Raw genomic sequence first — 19,674 nt, 5'->3', positions numbered from 1 at the left:
AGCTACTGAAAAGTTCTCATGGAGTTCCCCATCTGCCACGGGCCCATATGAACAAGTCCTTCATGCACTTGGATTGCTTAGGGCCAAGAGCAATTAGAGGACAGAAAGGAGACTTGCAAAACCAATCTGCAAGTAGAACAAATCAGATCAGAGTTATAACAATCTCTAGCCTAGAGAGGGGAGAATTGTTGGTTCCACCCTCATGGGGGCTTTGAGGACAACACAATGGATGTGCAGAGCTGTTGTGGCATTGCCAGAGACTTCAGTGCAGTAGTGGTTCCTATTGGGAACTCTGACCAGGAAGACATCCATTAAAGCAGAAATCCCCAGGGAGGGCCAGGAGGTAAAAAAGCCCAGTGAGAGAGAGATGTTTGGAAGGACAAGAGAATTCAATAGTAGCTCAACAAGGCATCTTCTGCAGAATGATACAAGTATAGAGATCTGCTCAGTTCTGTTGTCAATAAAAGTCAGACAGTCTCTGCATTCTGGGGTCTTTGCCAGGTCTGCATTCCTCAGTCTGTCCCGAGCCCTGGCTAACTGTCTGCTGTGGAACAGTGGAGCTGCCCACCCATTTGGTAGTGCCAGCCATCAAGAGCACGTAACACCACTTTGCCAAGGACTGTGCTAGCTTCTGGGTGCCATTCAAGGTGTGGCTATTTATAAAGCTCTGAAATACTTTGGATTCTGGCCACCTCTTTCGTTCCACAAAAGCACACTAAGGCTTTGTCTACCCTTGGAGTTGGAGGTGTGATTTCCCGCTCAAGTCGACATACTTGTGCTTGCTCAGCTAAAACTACTAGTATAGCCACAATAGTTTGGGCTGCGACAGCATGAGCTAGCCACCCCAACTACAAACCCACCTGGACCCCATGGGTACCTACATAGGGTGGCTAACCTATGCCACTGCCTGTGCTACCACAGCTATACTGCTATTTCTAGTGTGCGAGCTCAAGAAGACCTAATGCGAGTAACATCTACTCAAGCTGCAAATCACACCCCTAGCTTCAAATGTAGACAGCCTGTGGCCACTAGCATTTTATCAGATAGATCATGAAGGCAGCTGGGGCACCCTTCCCAACAATCCCTAGATTTGAACATTCCTGGGCTGGAGACAGGTCCTGCTCAGTGGAGAGCCCCCAAATTATGGGATTTCCTTCCTCCACTGGTCTGACAGAGCCAGAGCACTCGGAGCACAATGCAAGTGTTACACTCCCAGAGCAGGGATGGTTTTAAAACTGGAGTTGATTAAACTTAGGATCCCCAACACACATCGCTTTCACAAGCCGCAGTGCTGCTGAGTCTGTCTAGAGCACACCCGGCTCTGACCTCTTTAACAGAGCCCCAGTTGGTACAGGGATGGGGTGCAGTGAAATACCTTGGGCGTTCCAGGCAGCTCATACAAAATTCACACTGACATTAAAATACTCTAACATCTGCACGTATTACCTCATGAGTGCTGCACCAGACTCACGTATAATGATGACTGCCCGATTGCGGGGAGCGAGTTTAGTGATGAGCCTACTTGCAGAGTGTCCTTTTCTTTACTTGGGCTTTTTCAAATGATGTATATCCACCTAGTGAGATCTTTATTTTTTATACCTTTATAGAAAAGGAAAATTAGCCTTGTGCCCTTTTTCTGTTTCTTTTTGAGGGAAGATGGAGAACTAATGGAACAACGATGTCCCAAGAGAGAAAGATTTTTACTCAAGACGGTTTAAAACTCTGGCTTTGTCAACACCTATTGAACTTCAATGACTAGTACACATTACGGAAAACAACATCTTTGCTAAAGATTTGACATCCTAAAAGGTGGGCAGCTCCAGTACCAGAGCTCTGAGAGCCCTAAAAGTCCCTCTGACAAAGCTAGGGGAGGGGGTGAGCTGACAGTCCTGAAATTTCTAAAAGTAAAAAACAAGCAGGAAAATGTTTACTGAAAACCCTTCCAGGCCTTCTTTCTCCAGCATGAAGCAGCAGAGAGGGAGCATGAGCCCTGTTTATTTCTTAAAACCCTGTGCAGGTGACAGTTAAGTTGACTAAAGGGTTTAACACACACTGACAGAGATCTTTAATTTGAAACACAGCAAAATTATTGTCTCAAATTGGCTACAAGATCGTCAAATTGCCATGTGGGTCCTCCTGCGCACTTCCCAGCCTACCCCATTACTCCGGAAGATCCCAGCTGCTGGGGCAGAGGACTACAAGGGCCTGTGCTCCCAGAGACCTCAGTTCCAGCAGCTGCATTTCACCGGTATAGTTTCATCGTGAGCAGAAAGGAGGTGAAACGATTGGTGGTACGTAACACTTCCCAGCAGCGAGGGAACACCATGGAGACACGATGACAGCAGGCTCAGTACAGAGCTGCTCTGTGGCTATGGCTAGATGTGACTGAAATCAGTCACTACACTTTAGTTCTCACCACCTCCTCCCTCAGTCCCAGGTCTCCTAAGGCCCAGTCTCACTAAGGAGATGCCAAACAGGAAGCATGGATTCAGAACCACCTCAGGCTCCTGACTCCTGTTTAGGCAGTGACGGCTGCTAATTAGCAGGATGTAAGTAGACTCAGACCAGTGATACTGAGAGAAGGAGGCTCAGGCACCAAGGACAGGTTGAGTCACCAGAATAGCTAGAAGGAGGTTTGTGCCCCTCTCAACTTCATGTTTAGGATCACTTCCATGTCACTGTAAATCCTAGAAATCCTGAAACCCTAGCAATCTGCTTCTCCACACAACACCCTCCCCACCCAAAACAGGAGAAATAACAGTCACAACACCCACTGTCTTTTATCTGCAACAAGTTCTGCTCCACGCCTCCTTCGAAAGCCTCCACATTGACAGTTTTGCGATTCTTTGGCCTGCGGATTAAGCCTCTTTTTTCAACAGACTCTGGTGGTACCGGGGTAGCAAGAGAGATCTGAAGAGACCTGAAAAGGGAGAAAGAGTGTAACACCGCTCCAGACCTACCGTTTCCCACTCCCATCCCAGATCACTTTTGCCACTAGCCAAAGAATGGGACTTTAAACATTGTGTTAACTTGAGGAGATTCTCTACAGGGTTAGGTCAACATAAGCGGCCTTGCGTTGACCTCGCCGTGCAAGTGTCTTCACTTAAATTTGGTTCCCACCAATGTAAGTGCCTCTATGCCGATTTAATAACACCACCTTCCTGAGCAGGGTAGAGTCACAGTCGATGTAATTAGATCAACCCAGCATGAGTGTAGACACTGCGTTGCTTATGTTGACTGTTATTGGCTTTCAGGAACCGTCCCACAATGCCCTATAATGACAATACAATCGATAAAGTGCTACTAGTGAGGACACACACTGCTGATCCAAGGAGCCAAGTGTACATGTACGTACATATGTGTACACACACACACGTGTGCTATAATAAGTGCGGTGGCTGTATGCCAACACAAGTTAGGTCAACATAATTTTGTAGGTTCATACCCTGCAGTTCTAGACCCTGCAGAGCAATGACAATGGTATTGAGTAACCTAACTACCTTCTTGTACTAAAGTATCGTTTTAGAATAATAGTTCAGAGAAGATGTATCTTGAAAACAATAAAGCATATTGCATGTATATCTAGTTCTTCCCTAAGGCTGAGTTCCCTGGATCTGTGGGGCGCAGATCCTTCAGACTCCTCCACAGAGCCTGTCCATACCAGCTTGTCAGCTTAGACAGCTGCATGCAAGTGAACCCCTCCCCACCCCCAAAAGGCTTTTTAACTCTTTAGTCATTTGCTCTCTAGTTCTCAGCACTGCAGAACAAGATTTGTAAACAGGAGACAAGACAGAGGCTCTTATAAGCTAACAGCTGCAACTCCCCCCCAATCATCTTTCTAGCACTATCTAGATACTCTTATCTGGGAAGCCAATGTTTTGTTTCCCTGCTTGTTCTTCTCACAGCTTTATTCAATTAGATCAACACAGTCATGCAGGAAAGTCTTATAATCGCAATGTAAGTTGTACAGTCTCTCTCGATAACTAGGTTACACATCAATATTCCTAGAGTCTCATCTGGCAGCTCCTGCAGTGTTCACAACATTATGTATCAGCTCCATTTCTGTCACAGTTGTGACTTTGCTTGCTGAGCAACCGAGTTCCCTACTCCTCTCCTCCTAATTCCTTTTGGTACTGGAGATCCCTCAAGAGGGGATTCAGTAGTTTGAGGTCTCTCTCTATGCCTCCAGCTAGTATGTGCCATACTGTCCAACGTCAAAAGGGTTAGCCAGCAGCAAGCACCTTCAGAAAAGGGCTCCACCAGAAAGGTATGGGATGCATTCTAAAACCAAAGTTGACATGAGCCCTTAGCGGACAGAGGGGGGAGTGTAGGAAATTCCCTGAGGTTTCATATTTTAAATTATTTGTGCCTTCCACAGCTGGTGCAGAACAAGTATTAAGAACAATTTTAACTGATCTCCAGCACACAACTCACCTCTTCCCCTTAACTGCATAAAAATAGTGGAAACACATTTGGGCAATTTAAATAATCTGACACCAGTCTGCTTTAGCAAAATAGTTTAACATACAATAGATTATCTAACATTAAGCTACATATTTCAGGTGAATCAGCATGATTGTGACATGTTTTACGGCTTCCAGTCTACAGAGAGCTGAATTGTTATGTACCTGAAAAAAGACTAAAACACTTAAGAAGCCTTAAACCTAGGAGGGAAGCCTTAAAAAGTAAAGAAACTTATAGATTCCCTCCTGCAAGATACAGGAAGAAAAAGGCTTCAGAACACATCTGGGAAAGCATTTAATATTGACATTCTGTTAGTGTCCACAGTGCTGTGGGCTGTCCACACACAAGGAAACAGGTTGTAAACTCTTCAGGGCAACGGCTAAGACAAGCAACATACAAAGCAGAGGAGAGGTACACATTATGAATGCTAAAATAAATACAAATAAATGCCAGATATACCCGACTGTCACTCAACCTTTCTTCAGGTATCACAGCTAAAGCGTGTCTTAAGGAGAGATCTGAAGGCAGGAAGGACAGGCTCGGCTCAAAGGGGAGGGAGCAAAGGCATGAGCAGCATGGAAGAAAACGCAGAGGTTGTGGGAGAAGCAAAGAAAAGGGCAGTCATGGATGGCATCCCTGGTGGAGCACCGGGCAATGCAATAAGAATGGCTAGGTAGGGGCAGCAGCATTGTGGAGAGGCTCGAAGGTGAGGACAAGCAGCTTGAACTACATGCAGTGGAAAAGAGGGAACTGATTGAGAGATCTGATGTGCACCAAGTAATGGACAAAGATGACCATAGCTACACTGTGCACGGATTTGAGGGGGACAACATTGGAGCAGAAGGCAAGAGGGGCCAGGGAAGAAGACACCACATCAATATGGGAACTGATGAGGATCCTAGATGAGGCTTAGCTGTAGGGACAGAGGAGGCCACATCACAGAAATGTAATGGAAGACCAACAGGATTTGGATCCAGCCTGAATGTGTGGGGCAATGAAGAGGGAGGACTCTAACCAGAACTGATTTAAAAGACCGCCTTGCATCCACAACCCCAGGATATCAGAGGGTATGCAATCAACTATCACCAACACCCGGTATCAAACTAGGGAACTGCTTTATCATTACTGTTCAACCTACAGGGTCCTATTGTATGTTGCTGTGACAGGGAAAAAAGTGGGCAGGGGGTGGTGGATATAGGTAGTTCTGCTTCCTGGTGCAGAACTGCCCAACAGAGAGACTGCTCAGAGCTGACTTACTGCAGCTGTGGAGTTCAAGAGAGCTCTTCTGAAGACCATGTACTGGCCCATCCTGCCTGCTCTTCCCAGCTAGAGAAGGTCTGATGAATCAGAGCAGTTGTAGTCATGCTAGTCAAAAGCAAAGGCCTTTGCGGTTTAACTCACCTTGTCAGAGAAGAGTTGTCCAACGCTGGCTGGGCTGAAAAAAGTTTGAGGCACATATTAGCTGAGTATGGCACAACCTGTACAGATATTACCAGTTTGAGGGAACAATCTTATCCATTCTCCACCTTCCAGGGCTGGTTACACTACGATTCCCCAAGAGCAAAGCTAGTATGTTACATCCACTGCCTCATATTTAAGGCACCATGAGTTGGGCAGAAATAACACAGAAAAATATTCAGTGGTTTTCCTGTATTTCACTAATTTTCAGTTTGTTTTAGGAAAATAAAATGACAGCTTCACGATTCCTATTCTGAATTGCAATGCTACTTATTAACATGTTAGTGGCTAGTTCTCTGAAAGGGCAATAGACTGTTGATACAAAAGACAGCTTAATGCAAGAGAAGTTACCTCATTCAGTAATATTAACCCCATTCATGTTATTAGTCACACTATATTGGAATTTTAGGCTCATCACAACCGCCCTTCTGTGATCCTGTCTCTTCCAGGTAATAAAGAGGCGTCTGGAGACTTTGGGAGCATATTTGAAATCTAAATACACCACAGTCCCAGGTAAAGTAGTTACTAAAAGCTGCCCCTTGTCCATGGAGCCACAGGAGAAAGAAGGCCAATTTGGCTTTTGGTAGAGCTGCAAACTGTGAACTTTTATAGATTCTAAGGCCACAAGACATCACTGTGATCATCTAGTCTGACCTCCTGTATAACACAGACCATAGGACTTCCCTGAACGGATTCCTGTTTGAACTACAGCACATTTTATAGAAAGACATCAAATCTTGATTTAAAGATTTCCAGTGATCGAGAATCCACCACAACCTTTGGTAAGTTGTTCCAATGATTAATTACCCTCACTGTTAAAAATTTACATCTTATTTCAAGTGTGAATTTCTCTAGCTTCAACTTCCAGCCATTGTCTAGTAGAGTGAAGAGCGCTCTGTTATCAAACTGCTGTTCCCCACGTAGGTACTTATAGATTGTAATCAAGTTGACTCTTAACCTTCTCTTTGTTAAGCTAAAATTTAGAATTCAAAGTGGAAGAATACCAACTTGGAAAGCCATCCTGAGAGTCACAAATGGAGGAGCTGCTCAGGGAGGAGCCAGTTACTTTTAACTTGGGTGGTTTTAGTAGCTCAACAATGTTTATTTTTAATCTAAAGAGATGGCCTTTGGCCCACCTCCAGAGTGCCCCTTTTGTACTTGCAACACACACCGCTTCCTGGTGCAGAACTGCTGAACAGAGAAGCTGCTCAGAGCTGACCTACTGCAGCTGTGGAGTTCAAGAAAGCTCTTTTGAAGCTCCCTGAAAACCTTGGAGTACAGAGTCAAGCAAGGAGTTCCCCGATTCTGCCTTACCAAGGTTTCGAGGAAGTCGCTCATCTGCTCCTCTCTCAAAGTCAGAAATGCTGAACTTCTTTTTCTTCCTACTCATGTGTAATGCAGTGATAACTGTGCCCTCAGGAACAAAGTCCGGCAGATGCATTTCCAGGCTACCAAAACAAACAAGCCAAGGTTTTAGTGCAGGCCAACATTCTAGTGTTATCATCCAGGTACGCTCAGCTCCCCAAGACTTGCTCCGGGCTGTAGCAGCAGTAACATTCATTTCTGTTTCCTACCTTTTGGAGCAGCAGAAATGAGGAACTAAGCAAAGATGGGCTCAGCAAATACAAGAAGGTGCCACTCATTTGTCTTACCAGCCAAAGCAGATTTCAAGGAGGAGAGCAAAAAAGATCCAAACACATTTTCAATTAAGGGTTCTGTGAACTTGAGGCAAAAATGAAGGATCAGATCAGACTCAACCCAGTTTCACAATTCTCCCCCCATAAGAACAAGAGACAGCAATGAACACTTATCGCTGCACTGCTTGGTAAATAGGAAGGCGTCATCAAGAAACATCATAAAGGATGCTTGAATATAGGAGAACAGGAGAAAGATGCTTCTCTAGTCAGGGACTTGGGCCAGGAGCAGAAAGCTAGCAGGAAAGAAGATGTAAAAAAATTGCCCTATTTTACCCCTCCATGCTGGCAAGAGCCTTCTCATGTGAGAGCAAAGCTTGACTCGAACCTGCAAAGGGGCACAGAAGCTTGAAGGGAGATGTTAGAGTGGGAAAGGGAGCAAGGTGAAGCTGAGCTGGGGGAGGGGCAATGCGGTGATGGTGGAGAGGATCTCAGGGGATGGAAACAGTTCAAATCCCAACACTGCTGAGGCAGCAAGATCTTCAGCAATCTTATTCCAGTACATTGCCCATCCCCACTATGTTACAGCGTGTTGGATCCGCAGAGCTTCATAGCTACAGGACAATAGAATGCTCCTTTCGGCCCTGCTGCACCCCCTTCTCAGCCCTTTGCACCTAGGCCAGAAGTGAATCTGTTTTTCACTGCTTTTGTTACAAGTTTAAGGCAAGCATTAATTAATTATTATTATTATTAAAGGACACCTGCAAAGGAGAAAAAAATGGGCTGATGTCCTTTTTTGCTTCTTTATGACAGGAAAAAAACCTGAAAGACTGGTTAGAAAAGAAGTGTCTGCTTGTTTTTCACAACTGCTCTGGAAGGCTGTAGGGCAACTGGAAAAACAGTAACAAGTGCCAAGAAAACGAAAGCTGAGCAATGGACAGAAGGGATTTTTTAGCCAGACAACTTAAAACTTTGTTTACAACTATTTAATCTCAATGAATAGTTAATATTTTGACAAAGGAAGTCTCTTATAGACTCATAGACTTTAAGGTCAGAAGGGACCATTATGGTCATCTAGTCTGACCTCCCGCATGATGCAGGCCACAAAAGCTGACCCACCCAATTTCCCTTATCTCAGCTGTTGAAGTCTCCAGATCGTGATTTAAAGACTTCAAGTCGCAGAGAATCCTCCAGCTTGGGACCCCTCCCCCATGCTGCGGAGGAAGGCGAAAAACCTCCAGGGCCTCTGCCAATCTACCCTGGAGGAAAATTCCTTCCCGACCCCAAATATGGCGATCAGTAGAACCCCGAGCATACAGGCAAGATTCTCCAGCGGGACCCACATTTTACCAGCGATGGCACGTTATTGCCTAATTGACTAAAATCACGTTATCCCATCAAACCATTCCCTCCATAAACTTATCTAGCCTAATCTTGAAGCCAGAGAGGTCTTTCGCCCCCACCATTTCCCTTGGAAGGCTGTTCCAGAATTTCACCCCTCTGACGGTTAGAAACCTTCGTCTAATTTCAAGCCTAAACTTCCCCACGGACAGTTTATATCCATTCGTTCTCGTGTCCACATTAGTACTGAGCTGAAATAATTCCTCTCCCTCACTGGTATTTATCCCTTTGATATATTTAAAGAGAGCAATCATATCCCCCCTCAGCCTTCTTTTGGTTAGGCTAAACAAACCGAGCTCCTCGAGTCTCCTTTCATAGGGAAGGTTTTCCATTCCTCGGATCAGCCTAGTGGCCCTTCTCTGTACCCGTTCCAGTTAAAGATCCAACAACTCCTTCCCTTTGGTTAAGATACAAGAGCTGACAATAGACATTGTCTGAGACTTCCAAGAACTCCACCATCAAAACCAGGGAAAGAAAAGCCTTCTCATGGTTTCTTTCTCCATCATAAAGAAAGAAAAAGGTGCACAGACCCACTTGCTCAAAAATAACCTACCTTAAAGGTGACCTGCAGAGTATTTGTCATTGCAAGAAAATTCAGATTTATAGAAAAAATGGAAACAGTTACTGGGTCATTATTTTGAGCAAAATATTCTTTACTCTGCAGTAACAATTAATGACAGCTCTGTGTAAGCTCAAAAGCTGGTCTATCTCATCAACAGAAGTTGGTCCAAAAAAAAAAAAAAAAAAAAAATTACCTCCTTCACCATGTCTCTTTAAAAACCTTAAGTCACTCCTCCATTTTCCACTACACTGGGCATACAGTCAAGTTTACAAAAGTAGATGGAGGAACTTTGCTAAGTAGGTTCAAGACCATGACTGATTGTGGGGGAAAAACACCCTAGAAGTCACGATTTGCTTAATCAGTATAGTAAGTAATCTTCTCAGACTGCATTTAGCATCAGTGCCCAGATACAATGGTCTTGTTACTATATAGTTACAATGTCAGAAGCAATGCCATGTCTAGCAGTTACTTATTGAAGAGTTCATTTCAGCCTGCATCCTGCAATCACAAGCCTAAATATGTTTATTTTAGGAGAATAGTTAGTAGTTCCTAGAACTGCACCTGCCGAACTCCCCTGCCAATTTGTGGTTTTGCAATCACATTTTCATTTTTTAAACAGTTTCTTTCCCTGTTTTGTGAATAACCCACACAAACGGGGGAAATGAATATACAAGGGAAACAATGAAAGTGATTAAACACAAAATGCTGACACATGAATTTTCTCCCTTATCAACCAGTTGCAGGGATCTTAGCTGTTTCCTGTAACAATAGTATGTAAAAAGTTTTCAGACAGAAGTGAAATTTGTAAGATGATTGTATCCTTTTCATTCTCAACAGGAACAGTCTTAACAGTTTGTATGATGGTTGGGTATTTTTTATTTGTTAAGAGGAGTATCTAGAGCTGAAAAAGGCATTTTTATTTATATGTAAATAATTTTTTTTGGTGAATAAATTAATGTCTAAGTTAGAAGTATAAAATTACACCTAATGTTAAGATGAGGCATCTGGATAAGCAGACAGCTAATAGTCTGAACATGTTTTGGCCTCATACCAGCTAACCAAGGAGAAAACACAAACAAAACAATAAAAAGAGGTGGTTTAGGTCTCCTGATTCTCTTTCAAGTAGTCATCTGCATTTAAAACCTTCATCTACCACATGCCATTGCCAGGCACGAGGTGGTCTTTTAGAACTCCCTGCCCTTTGCAGGATGAGCACCTCCTGAGCCAATCTGGCCCAAAGTGAAAATGCAACTTGCAAGGAGATTTTTTTTTTTTTTTTTTTTGGCCAGTCTATGTGAAACCTTCATGATCACTACTGACATGTTCTAAGCAAATTCCCAGACACAAACCAACTAAGTAATAAGGAAATGAAAAAATAAAGCAGGTCAATAAGTTATACTGTACTGGGATGGGACAGCCCCTTTTCTCCCATATCTTTTCTACCTTTATTCTAAAGAATCACATCTCCAGGGATTTAAGGCTAATGTATTAAAGACATTTACACCAATATTTTTGAAGCGTTTGTGCAGTACATTGAAACTCTGGCCATTTAAATCAGATCAGGTCAAGAAACCGCAGTTCCCCCACCACCACCACTAACAGAAGCTGGACCTCTGTCCATACTTAACAAGTTGACAGGAAACTACTTACCCACTGGAAATTCTCTCAGATGGAGGCTGTGATCCAGGCTCTTCAGGTTCTTTGGTCTCACTCATTTTAGGAACCAGAGGGGAAACTTGTGGCTCTGTCAACAGAGAGTACTTCGTTTCCACAAATTAAACTAGTAAGGAAGTTAATATGGCAGTGCAATGACGGGTACCCCACTGCTTCGTCAGGTTAACTTCTTCCTATTTCTAAACTAGGATGAAATATTTATTCACTGCCTAGGATGCCACAGTGGAGGCAAGATAGTAGATGCCAATCAGTTCTCCCCAAGTGAGACCTGCATACTCCATGGCAAGCTCACAATTAATTTTGCAGCAAGGCTTTCTACTGGCTAGGTTTCATTAGGATTAGTAGTGTTAAAAAAAACAAAAACATGCAGGCAGCAGCTGACAAGCCATATTCTAGTGCACCTGATCCAAAGTTGACAGTAGTGGAAAATTTGTAGGGCTGTCGATTAATTCCAGTTAACTCATGCGATTAAAAAATTAATCACAGTTAAACAATAGAATACCAATTGAAGTTTATTACATATTTTGGATGTTTTTCTACATTTTCAAATATTTGATTTCAATTTCCAACACAGAATACAAAGTGTACAGTGCTCACTTTATACTATTATTTTTATTACTAATATTTCCACTGTAAAAATGATAAACAAATAGTATTTTTCAATTCACCTAATACAAGTACTGAAGTGAAGTGCAACTTAAAAATGTCGATTTTTTTGTGTTACATAACTGCACTCAAAAACAAAACAATGTAAAACTTTAGAGCCTACAAGTCCACTCAGTCCTGCTTCTTGTTCAGCCAATCGCTAAGACAAACAAGTTTGTTTACATTTACAGGAGATAATGCTGCCCGCTTCTTATTTACAACGTCACCTGAAAATGAGAACAGGTGTTCACATGGCACACTTGTAGCCGACATTGCTAGGTATTTACATGCCAGGTATGTTAAACATTCGTATGCCCCTTCATGCATCAGCCACCATTCCAGAGGACATGTTTGCATGCTGATGACGCTCGTTAAAAAAAAAAATAATGCGTTAATTAAATTTGTGACTGAACTCCTTGGGGGAGAATTGTATGTCTCCTGCTCAGTTTTACCTGCATTCCGTCATATATTTCATATTATGGCAGTCTCAGATGACGACAGCACACGTTGTTCGATTTAAGAACACTTTCACTGCAGATTTGACAAAATGCAAAGAAGGTACCAATGTGAGATTTCTGAGGATAGATACAGCACTCAATCCAAGGTTTAAGAATCTGAAGTGCCTTCCAAAATCTGAGAGGGACGAGGTGTGGAGCATGTTTTCAGAAGTCTTAAGAGCACAGTCCGATGTGAAAACTACAGAACCCGAACCACCAAAAAAGAAAATCAACCGTCTGCTGGTGGCATCTGACTCAGATGATGAAAATGAACATGCATCAGTCTGCACTGCTTTGGATCGTTATCACGCAGAACCCATCATCAGCATGGAAGCATGTTCTCTGGAATGGTGGGCAAAGCATGAAGGGAATCTTTAGCACATCAGACCCATAAATACCTTGCAACACCGGCTACAAGAGTGCCATGCAATCACCTGTTCTCACTTTCAGGTGACGTAAACAAGAAGCAGGCAACATTATCTCCTGTAAATGTAAACAAACTTGTTTGTCTGAGTGATTGGCTGAACAAGAAGAAAGATTGAGTTAACTTGTAGGCTCTAAAGTTTTACATTGTTTTATTTTTGAGTGCAGTTTTTTTGTGTACGTAATTCTACGTTTGTAAGTTCAACTTTCATAATAAAGAGATTGCACTACAGTACTTGTATTAGGTGAACTGAAAAATACTGTTTCTTTTGTTTCTTTTTTACAGTGCAAATTTTTGTAATAAAAATACGAAGTGAGTACTGTACACTTTGTATTTTGTGTTGTAATTGAAATCAATATATTTGAAAATGTAGAAAACATCCCAAAATATTTAAATCAATGGTATACTATTATTGTTTAATTGGGTGATTCATCACCATTAATTATGTTAATTGCTTGACAGCCTTAATTTTTTTTTAGAAAATTCTAGTGTAGCCGTAAAGGCTAAGGCAACACTTCTATGCGTGTCCAGCGGTTCTAATACTAGAAGATAGAGTGGCAGAAATTCTCTGCCATGTTTGCAAAGGCGAAACATACACTATCTTGAAAGTGAATACTTCTTGCATGACACTTTCAGCTGCAATACACTGATACCTACCTTTTTGTATAAGGGAATCACAAAATGGTCTGAATTCCTCCTCTGCACAACAGAGTAATCAAAGATTACAAACCAACTCCCACTCCCCAGATCCTTTAAAGAATTGTTTCACTGCTGTCTGCCTTCCTGGAGAAGGATTTTCCACTTACGGGTCTGGATGATTCTTCTGAGCACCACCCTTGGCGTATCATTATCAAGGTCAGGGAGAATAGTTGGTGTCTTCTTTGGCAGGGGGGTTTTGTCAGAAATGCTTTGCCTCCTTGGATCAGATAAGTGCTAGAGGAGAAATCAAAGACGGCCAATTCAAGCTCTCATTTTCACCAACAAACCTGAACCTTAGAAGCAAAAGTGTTAAGGACATATCTTCCGGTGAAATTTAATCTAGGTCAGTGGTCTCCAAAGTGGGATGCGCACAAGAGGATCCTTGGGGGTGCGCAGCAAGAGGAGCATTTTTTTTTTTTTTTTTTGTCAGTTTGGGCGGGGGTCCGGGCGGCTTTTTTTATTTTTTTTTTTTTGCTTTGCTTCGGCAAAAATGGTAGACCCGGCGTAGCAGGGGGTGCATGCTCAAAAATTTTTTACTGATAGGGTGCGCGATCAAAAAAGTTTGGAGACCACTGATCTAGGTAAAGCCTCCAACCACATAGTTGTATGGAGTATTTTCCTCAGATCAGAGATCCTAGTATCTATCTCTTTGGTTCCCAAAAAATACTGTCCTCCATTTGCTCTTTAGCAGCATTTGCATTTCACTTTAGGACTGAAGACAGTCCATCATCATGGTAAATCACTTAAGAGACATAAACAGACATTATGCACGGCTCTAATTATGAATGGGCGTCCCCATTTCATGAGCCACCTCCCCCCCCATCCCCATCCCCCAAAAAGCCATATCTGAAAAATAAAAAAGCACAACCAAGCTGAACAGCTAAATGAGACCAAAAATGTTGTTCTCCGATCCACATGATGGATTCAAGTATTTTGTTCTCCTTAGCTGTGTGAAATTGGGAAGATCCAGGCACGTAGAACTTACTTTTTTTTGTTGAGTTCCTGCCTCTCCAGCATTTACTAGTTAATAATTTACAAAAACCATTGTTTCCTTCTGCTCTCCCATTTGTTTGCAGTACTCAGCTGTTGTCTCTTGCCTTAGACACTGTAAACTGCAGGGATCATCTCTTTACGTTTGTACAGGGCCTACCACAGTGGGACCCTGATTTCAATGTGCTAGCACAGTGGAAATCACATTATTAATAAGAAGGGCAGAATATTTGAGAGCAGATCTGCAGAGCAGAGACTGAAGAACTCTGCTCTTACCAAAGAAAGTGATGCAGCAGCAGCAGCATCATAAAGTAGTTGAGTTTTTATTGCTGGAAAAAGAGTATTGCACAATCAGAACTGTGCTTCTATCAGATAATGTATCTTGGAAAGAGAAAAACTGCTTAGCTGGTGTGACTGATCAGTCTCCTACTGAAAAAAACAGAAGAGAGCTGAAAACCCTGTTTCAAATCACCTGTACTCATTTAAACCATTTAACAACTTGTATTAAAAACCAGACAGTCCACCACCTGGATGCTGCCTCAGGCAGGCAAACAGACTGATGTCTTACAGCTCCAGTGTGTGAACTCAGTTATGTTCCATTGCACAGCTGGCTACAAGGGAGCATTATGATCACCTAGTCTGACCTCCTGTTTAACACAGGCATAGAACTTCCCAGAATTAATTCCTGCTTGAACTAGAGCAGATCCTGTAGAAAGAGATTAAATCTTAATTTAAAAAGTTTCCAATAGTGGAGAATCCACCACTATCCTTGGTAAGTTGTTCCAATAATTAATTACCCTCACAGTTAAAAATCTGCACTTTATTTCAAGTCTGAATTTGTCTAACTTCCTGTAACTTTCACTCTATGCTTCCAGACATTGTCTTTGTCTGGGAAACTGAAGATTACTTTATCACCACATTTTTGATTTCTATGTAGGTACTTATAGGTTCAGAGTCCAGACAATCCAAAGTGATATCAAAACATCAGAGGAGCAAATGGTACCTTTCTCCCCACGGAGTGCCGGACCCTCTCTTTCATTTTATGGCGCAGGGCCATGGAGGGAGATGCTGCCCTGGAGTCCTGACTGACTCTGGTAGAGCTCCTGGTCCTGGGGGAAGCCCTGGTGTCAGGCATGCTGCAAAAACACAAAGCCAAGCACACTCTGTTCAGTTACAGGGTGGGGACAGACCCACGACGGGGTATCATGGAAGCGCTGCCCCAAAGGGGCTCGGGGGGAGACTGATGCTGGCTCTACAAGCTGCAATAGACAAGGGGAGTAAAAAGCTGGACAGAGCCTCACACAGCAGGGGGGTCTTTGTCACCGGGCCCAGGTGCCCCCTCAGAACACCTCCTCCCACCCCCAGGGCTGGGTTTGGGGGCGGAGCTCCCCTCGTAAGCACTAGTGGTCCCCCCCGCCCCCCCCCCCACCCGCCCCGGCGGCCGTGGTCCCCCCCCCCCCCCCCCCCCCCCGGGGGCACTGGTGGTCCCCTCCGGACACCCCCCATGGCTGGCCCCACCCCCCTGGGGATGGCGGCCCCGATACCTACTTGCCGGGTTCCTCACACCCCACGGGGAGGTGCGAAGCTCTGAGTTCGGTTCCGTCCGCGCGAGCCCAGCCCTGCCCAACGGCACCGGGCAGCTCTCCCTCCCGCCTACCGATTCAAGGGAAACCTCGCGAGAACTCCCGACCAGGCCCACCGCGCGGTGCCTGCTGGGCGTGGTAGTTCCTGCCGCCACGCGGTGCATGCTGGGAGTGGTAGTTCTAGCCCTGCAGTAGGGCAGGCTCTCTAACTTTTAGCCTGCCCTCCCGCCACAATGTGACTGGGGAGATGGGTGCAAGCTGCTTCAAGCATGGACACCTGCCCCCTCCAAGCTGAGTGATTAGGCAGAGCAGTGGAATCACCCACCTGCTTTGGGGTGACCCAGCCTTCTTTGGCCTAGCCTCTCCTGCTGTTCGCGTCCGTAGTTTGGATCTCTCCATTTGTGTTTGGGGGACCCACAACAGCACCACTCAGGGCCAGCTTTAGGCCGATTCCCCCGAATTGGGCCCCGCGCCTGCACCTAAGAGGGCCCCACGCCCTACAGAAGAGCGCCTAATTTAGGCGCCTTTTTAATTTTTACTCACCCGGCAGTGGTCCAGGTCTTCGGCGGCACTTCGGCAGCGGGTCCTTCAGTGCCGTGGAAGACCCAGAGCGAGTGAAGGACCTGCTGCCGAAGTGCCGCCGAAGACCCGGACCACCGCCAGGTATTCAAATCTTTCTAAAGCCGGCCCTGGCACCACTACTGAAAGTGCTGACATCTCAGGGGCTCTGAGCCCTACTTCTGCACTTTACACCTGTCTACACTGACTTTCAGACTGTCCCCACACGGATCTCCTATGTCAGTAAGTTTGCACGGGTGGCACTTAGAAAACAAATTTGTTTTCTTGTAAATAGAATATATTTGATCTGAGAGAGACAATCACACTCATGCCATTTTTACAAGTTCACTTTGAAGAGTAGAAACAAAAGGTATGGTAAATCATTGAGGAAGCGGGAGGGAAGTTAATCCACAGGGGTCACCATACATCCCAGCCCAGGCATCTTATGTTAGGACATGGGGATCATCCTAGGTCCAGAGTTTCTCAAAGTTTTGGAAGCTGAGCCTTATTTAAAAAAATTAAACCGACTCCTTTGTACTCCTCCTCTGGAACTCCACCGTGTGTTGTTAAAGGTCTACACAGTTTAAGGTATATATCTTCCCCACCTAGTCCTTCATTTGCTCCACTTTAGATAATGCCAGTGTGAATCTTCATAATATGACATTTCCTGTCTTTTATAACATGCTTTATATAACAGTGAAATAAAGCAGTGCAATTGTTTAAAAAAGAGACATTTAAAGCACATTGGCATCTGAGTTAGTACTCTTTGAACTGAATCAACCTCTCAGACACCTTCACTGCTTCCTCACTCACTTCAATATTCATTACACAATTGGCCATTTTGTTTATTACAATGTCTTATGGACTTGCCCCTGCCAGCCTTACGGAATGTGTCTGTCTTTGTCCTCCTCAGTCCAGCACCATTCTCCTCTCCTTCCTTTTACATAGTAGTAACAATGGATGTTCTTCAGCTTTTTTTTGCAATTTCTCATGTGTAGACTAATATCCCTCCCTCTGCTCCCATTGATTTTCCCATACTTTTTGGCTCTACTTTTCAAAGTTTACTTGTAAAAATGGCATGAGATTTATTCTCTCTCCGGGATAAAACATATTCAATTTATAAGAAAATAGATTTTTTTTTCTAACGGCCACCCAGACAAACTTACTCTGAGGTCATGAAGTCAAGGAAGTTTATTTGTGGCTTGTGCATCATCATTGCACAGTAAATATTCCGCTGGCCAAATTCTGCATTAATGACAGCTATCTAATCCCACGGTATGAAAATTCTGCCTGCAGTTATACCTTATACTACTATGCTTGCAAACTGGGCACAGGTTGTCTTGCAATGATGTTATTTAATATTCTTGTTCACAAAGTGTGAGCCACAAAAGAGTGCAACTCTTTTCCATAGTTGTGCTAGCTCTGCAAGGTTCACTTACGTTACTAAAGTAAGCAGATGTAACTCAGCAAACAGAGCACAGGTCTGTTTAGAAACGACAGAACGGGAATAATGGGTGCAAATGATAAAGAACTATTTTGAAGAGCACAGGCTTGTCTGCATTTTCCTATGCTTTATACTGAGACTATGAAACACTTAGTAGTTTGTTTGTATAACTTCTGTGTTGCTTTGTCAGAGATATATGTGCCAACAGATCCAAGAAGCATGGTACTTCCAGAGAAATGTAGTTCTGTTTGGGCAAGGTGCACTTTCTGGGAAACAATTTTATACATGCAGCAAAGAGTCCTGTGGCACCTTATAGACTAACAGACGTATTGGAGCATGAGCTTTCGTGGGTGAATACCCACTTAGACATGCATCCGACGAAGTGGGTATTCACCCACGAAAGCTCATGCACCAATACGTCTGTTAGTCTATAAGGTGCCACAGGATCCTTTGCTGCTTTTACACTGGGGGGGGAGGGGGTCGATCCAAGATATGCAACTTCAGCTACGCGAAGTATCTTGGATCGAATTACCTAGGGTCCAGACAGCGCGGGATCGATGGCCGCGGCTCCCCCGTTGACTGCGCTACCGCCGCTCGCTCTGGTGGAGTTTCGGAGTCGACGGTGAGCGCGTTCGGGGATCGATATATCGTGTCTTAACGAGATGCGATATATCGATCCCGGATAAATCGATTGCTACTGGTTGATACGGCGGGTAGTGAAGACATACCCTAACACGGCTACCCCTCTGAATCTTATACATAGGTGTGGTGGGAAGCATAGATCTGAACGGACAAGGTATATTGTGGGACTGGGTTGCCCACTGTCTTTATCCCTGTTGAGCTCTGGGGAATGCTGCCCCATCCCTGGGAGCAGGATGCTTGGGGGAAGGTGAGGGGGTTTATAGTGCTACCGTGAGCTAGACTGGCTGGGGCATGAAGAACAAGTGCATTGTGGGTTGTGTAGTTCAGCTGCCTGCCTAGCTCCCGCCCAGGAAGGGTCAGAGCTGCAGTGCACTGTGGGTTTTTGTAGATACAGACTAACACGGCTACCCCCTGATACTTGAGTGCATTGTGGGTTATGAACAGAAGTCCTTCGATGCAGTACAGCAGGTACAAGTTGCATAGAAGTCTGGTGTGTTGTGAGTGCCGTACGTCCAATTTGTTCTGGGATGTTTACGTCCCAGGAATAATCTATCCTATCACTGCAGTATCTGAGTGGCTCACAACGTTTATTTAGCATTCACAGCGGGTGCAACATCATCTCCGTTTTACCAATGGGAAACTGAGGCACAGAGAGCTTGGCTGGCATGGCGTCACACAGGGACTCTCAGCAGCGCAGGGACCTGAACTCAGGGCTCCTAAGTTCCAGGCTAGTGCCCCAACCACTGGGCCTGCCTTTCTCTCCAGCACATATGCCCCCGCGACACCAGCATTTATCTCCTGTACTGCCACAGGTCTCACCTCAGCGGGCGCGACCCGGGATGGCCGCAGTGCACTGTGGGGCAGGGAGTTTCTGGTCTGTGGGGGCCCGGGGCATTGTGGAGCGGGCAGTCCCGGCCGGGCCCCTCACGGTGGACCGTGGGGCGGGCAGTTCGGCGCAATCCAGGCGCGCTGCATTGTGGGGCGGGCAGTCCTGAACTG

At 44.5% G+C, this 19,674-nt stretch overlaps 1 protein-coding gene across 1 annotated transcript in view; it reads right to left on the bottom strand.

Moving 5' to 3' along the window:
* LOC112103277 (centromere protein T) overlaps positions 1 to 16,082 on the bottom strand; it is a 34,573-nt gene extending 18,491 nt beyond the window's left edge. Inside the window, exons 1-7 of the mRNA XM_026653839.2 lie at positions 15,997 to 16,082; positions 15,452 to 15,584; positions 13,566 to 13,692; positions 11,170 to 11,263; positions 7,237 to 7,370; positions 5,866 to 5,899; positions 2,775 to 2,920 (exon numbers count right to left, since the gene is read on the bottom strand). Of these exons, the coding sequence (XP_026509624.1) occupies positions 2,775 to 2,920; positions 5,866 to 5,899; positions 7,237 to 7,370; positions 11,170 to 11,263; positions 13,566 to 13,692; positions 15,452 to 15,583 (667 nt within the window). The 5' untranslated portion in view covers position 15,584; positions 15,997 to 16,082. The remainder of the gene's footprint in view (positions 1 to 2,774; positions 2,921 to 5,865; positions 5,900 to 7,236; positions 7,371 to 11,169; positions 11,264 to 13,565; positions 13,693 to 15,451; positions 15,585 to 15,996) is intronic.
* Positions 16,083 to 19,674: the final 3,592 nt, after the last annotated feature.

The sequence above is a fragment of the Terrapene carolina genome, unplaced genomic scaffold (assembly GCF_002925995.2).
Source record: "Terrapene carolina triunguis isolate 2854851 unplaced genomic scaffold, T_m_triunguis-2.0 Scaffold165, whole genome shotgun sequence".
Classification (NCBI taxonomy): domain Eukaryota; kingdom Metazoa; phylum Chordata; order Testudines; family Emydidae; genus Terrapene; species Terrapene triunguis.
This window is presented reverse-complemented; position numbering and strand designations above follow the sequence as displayed.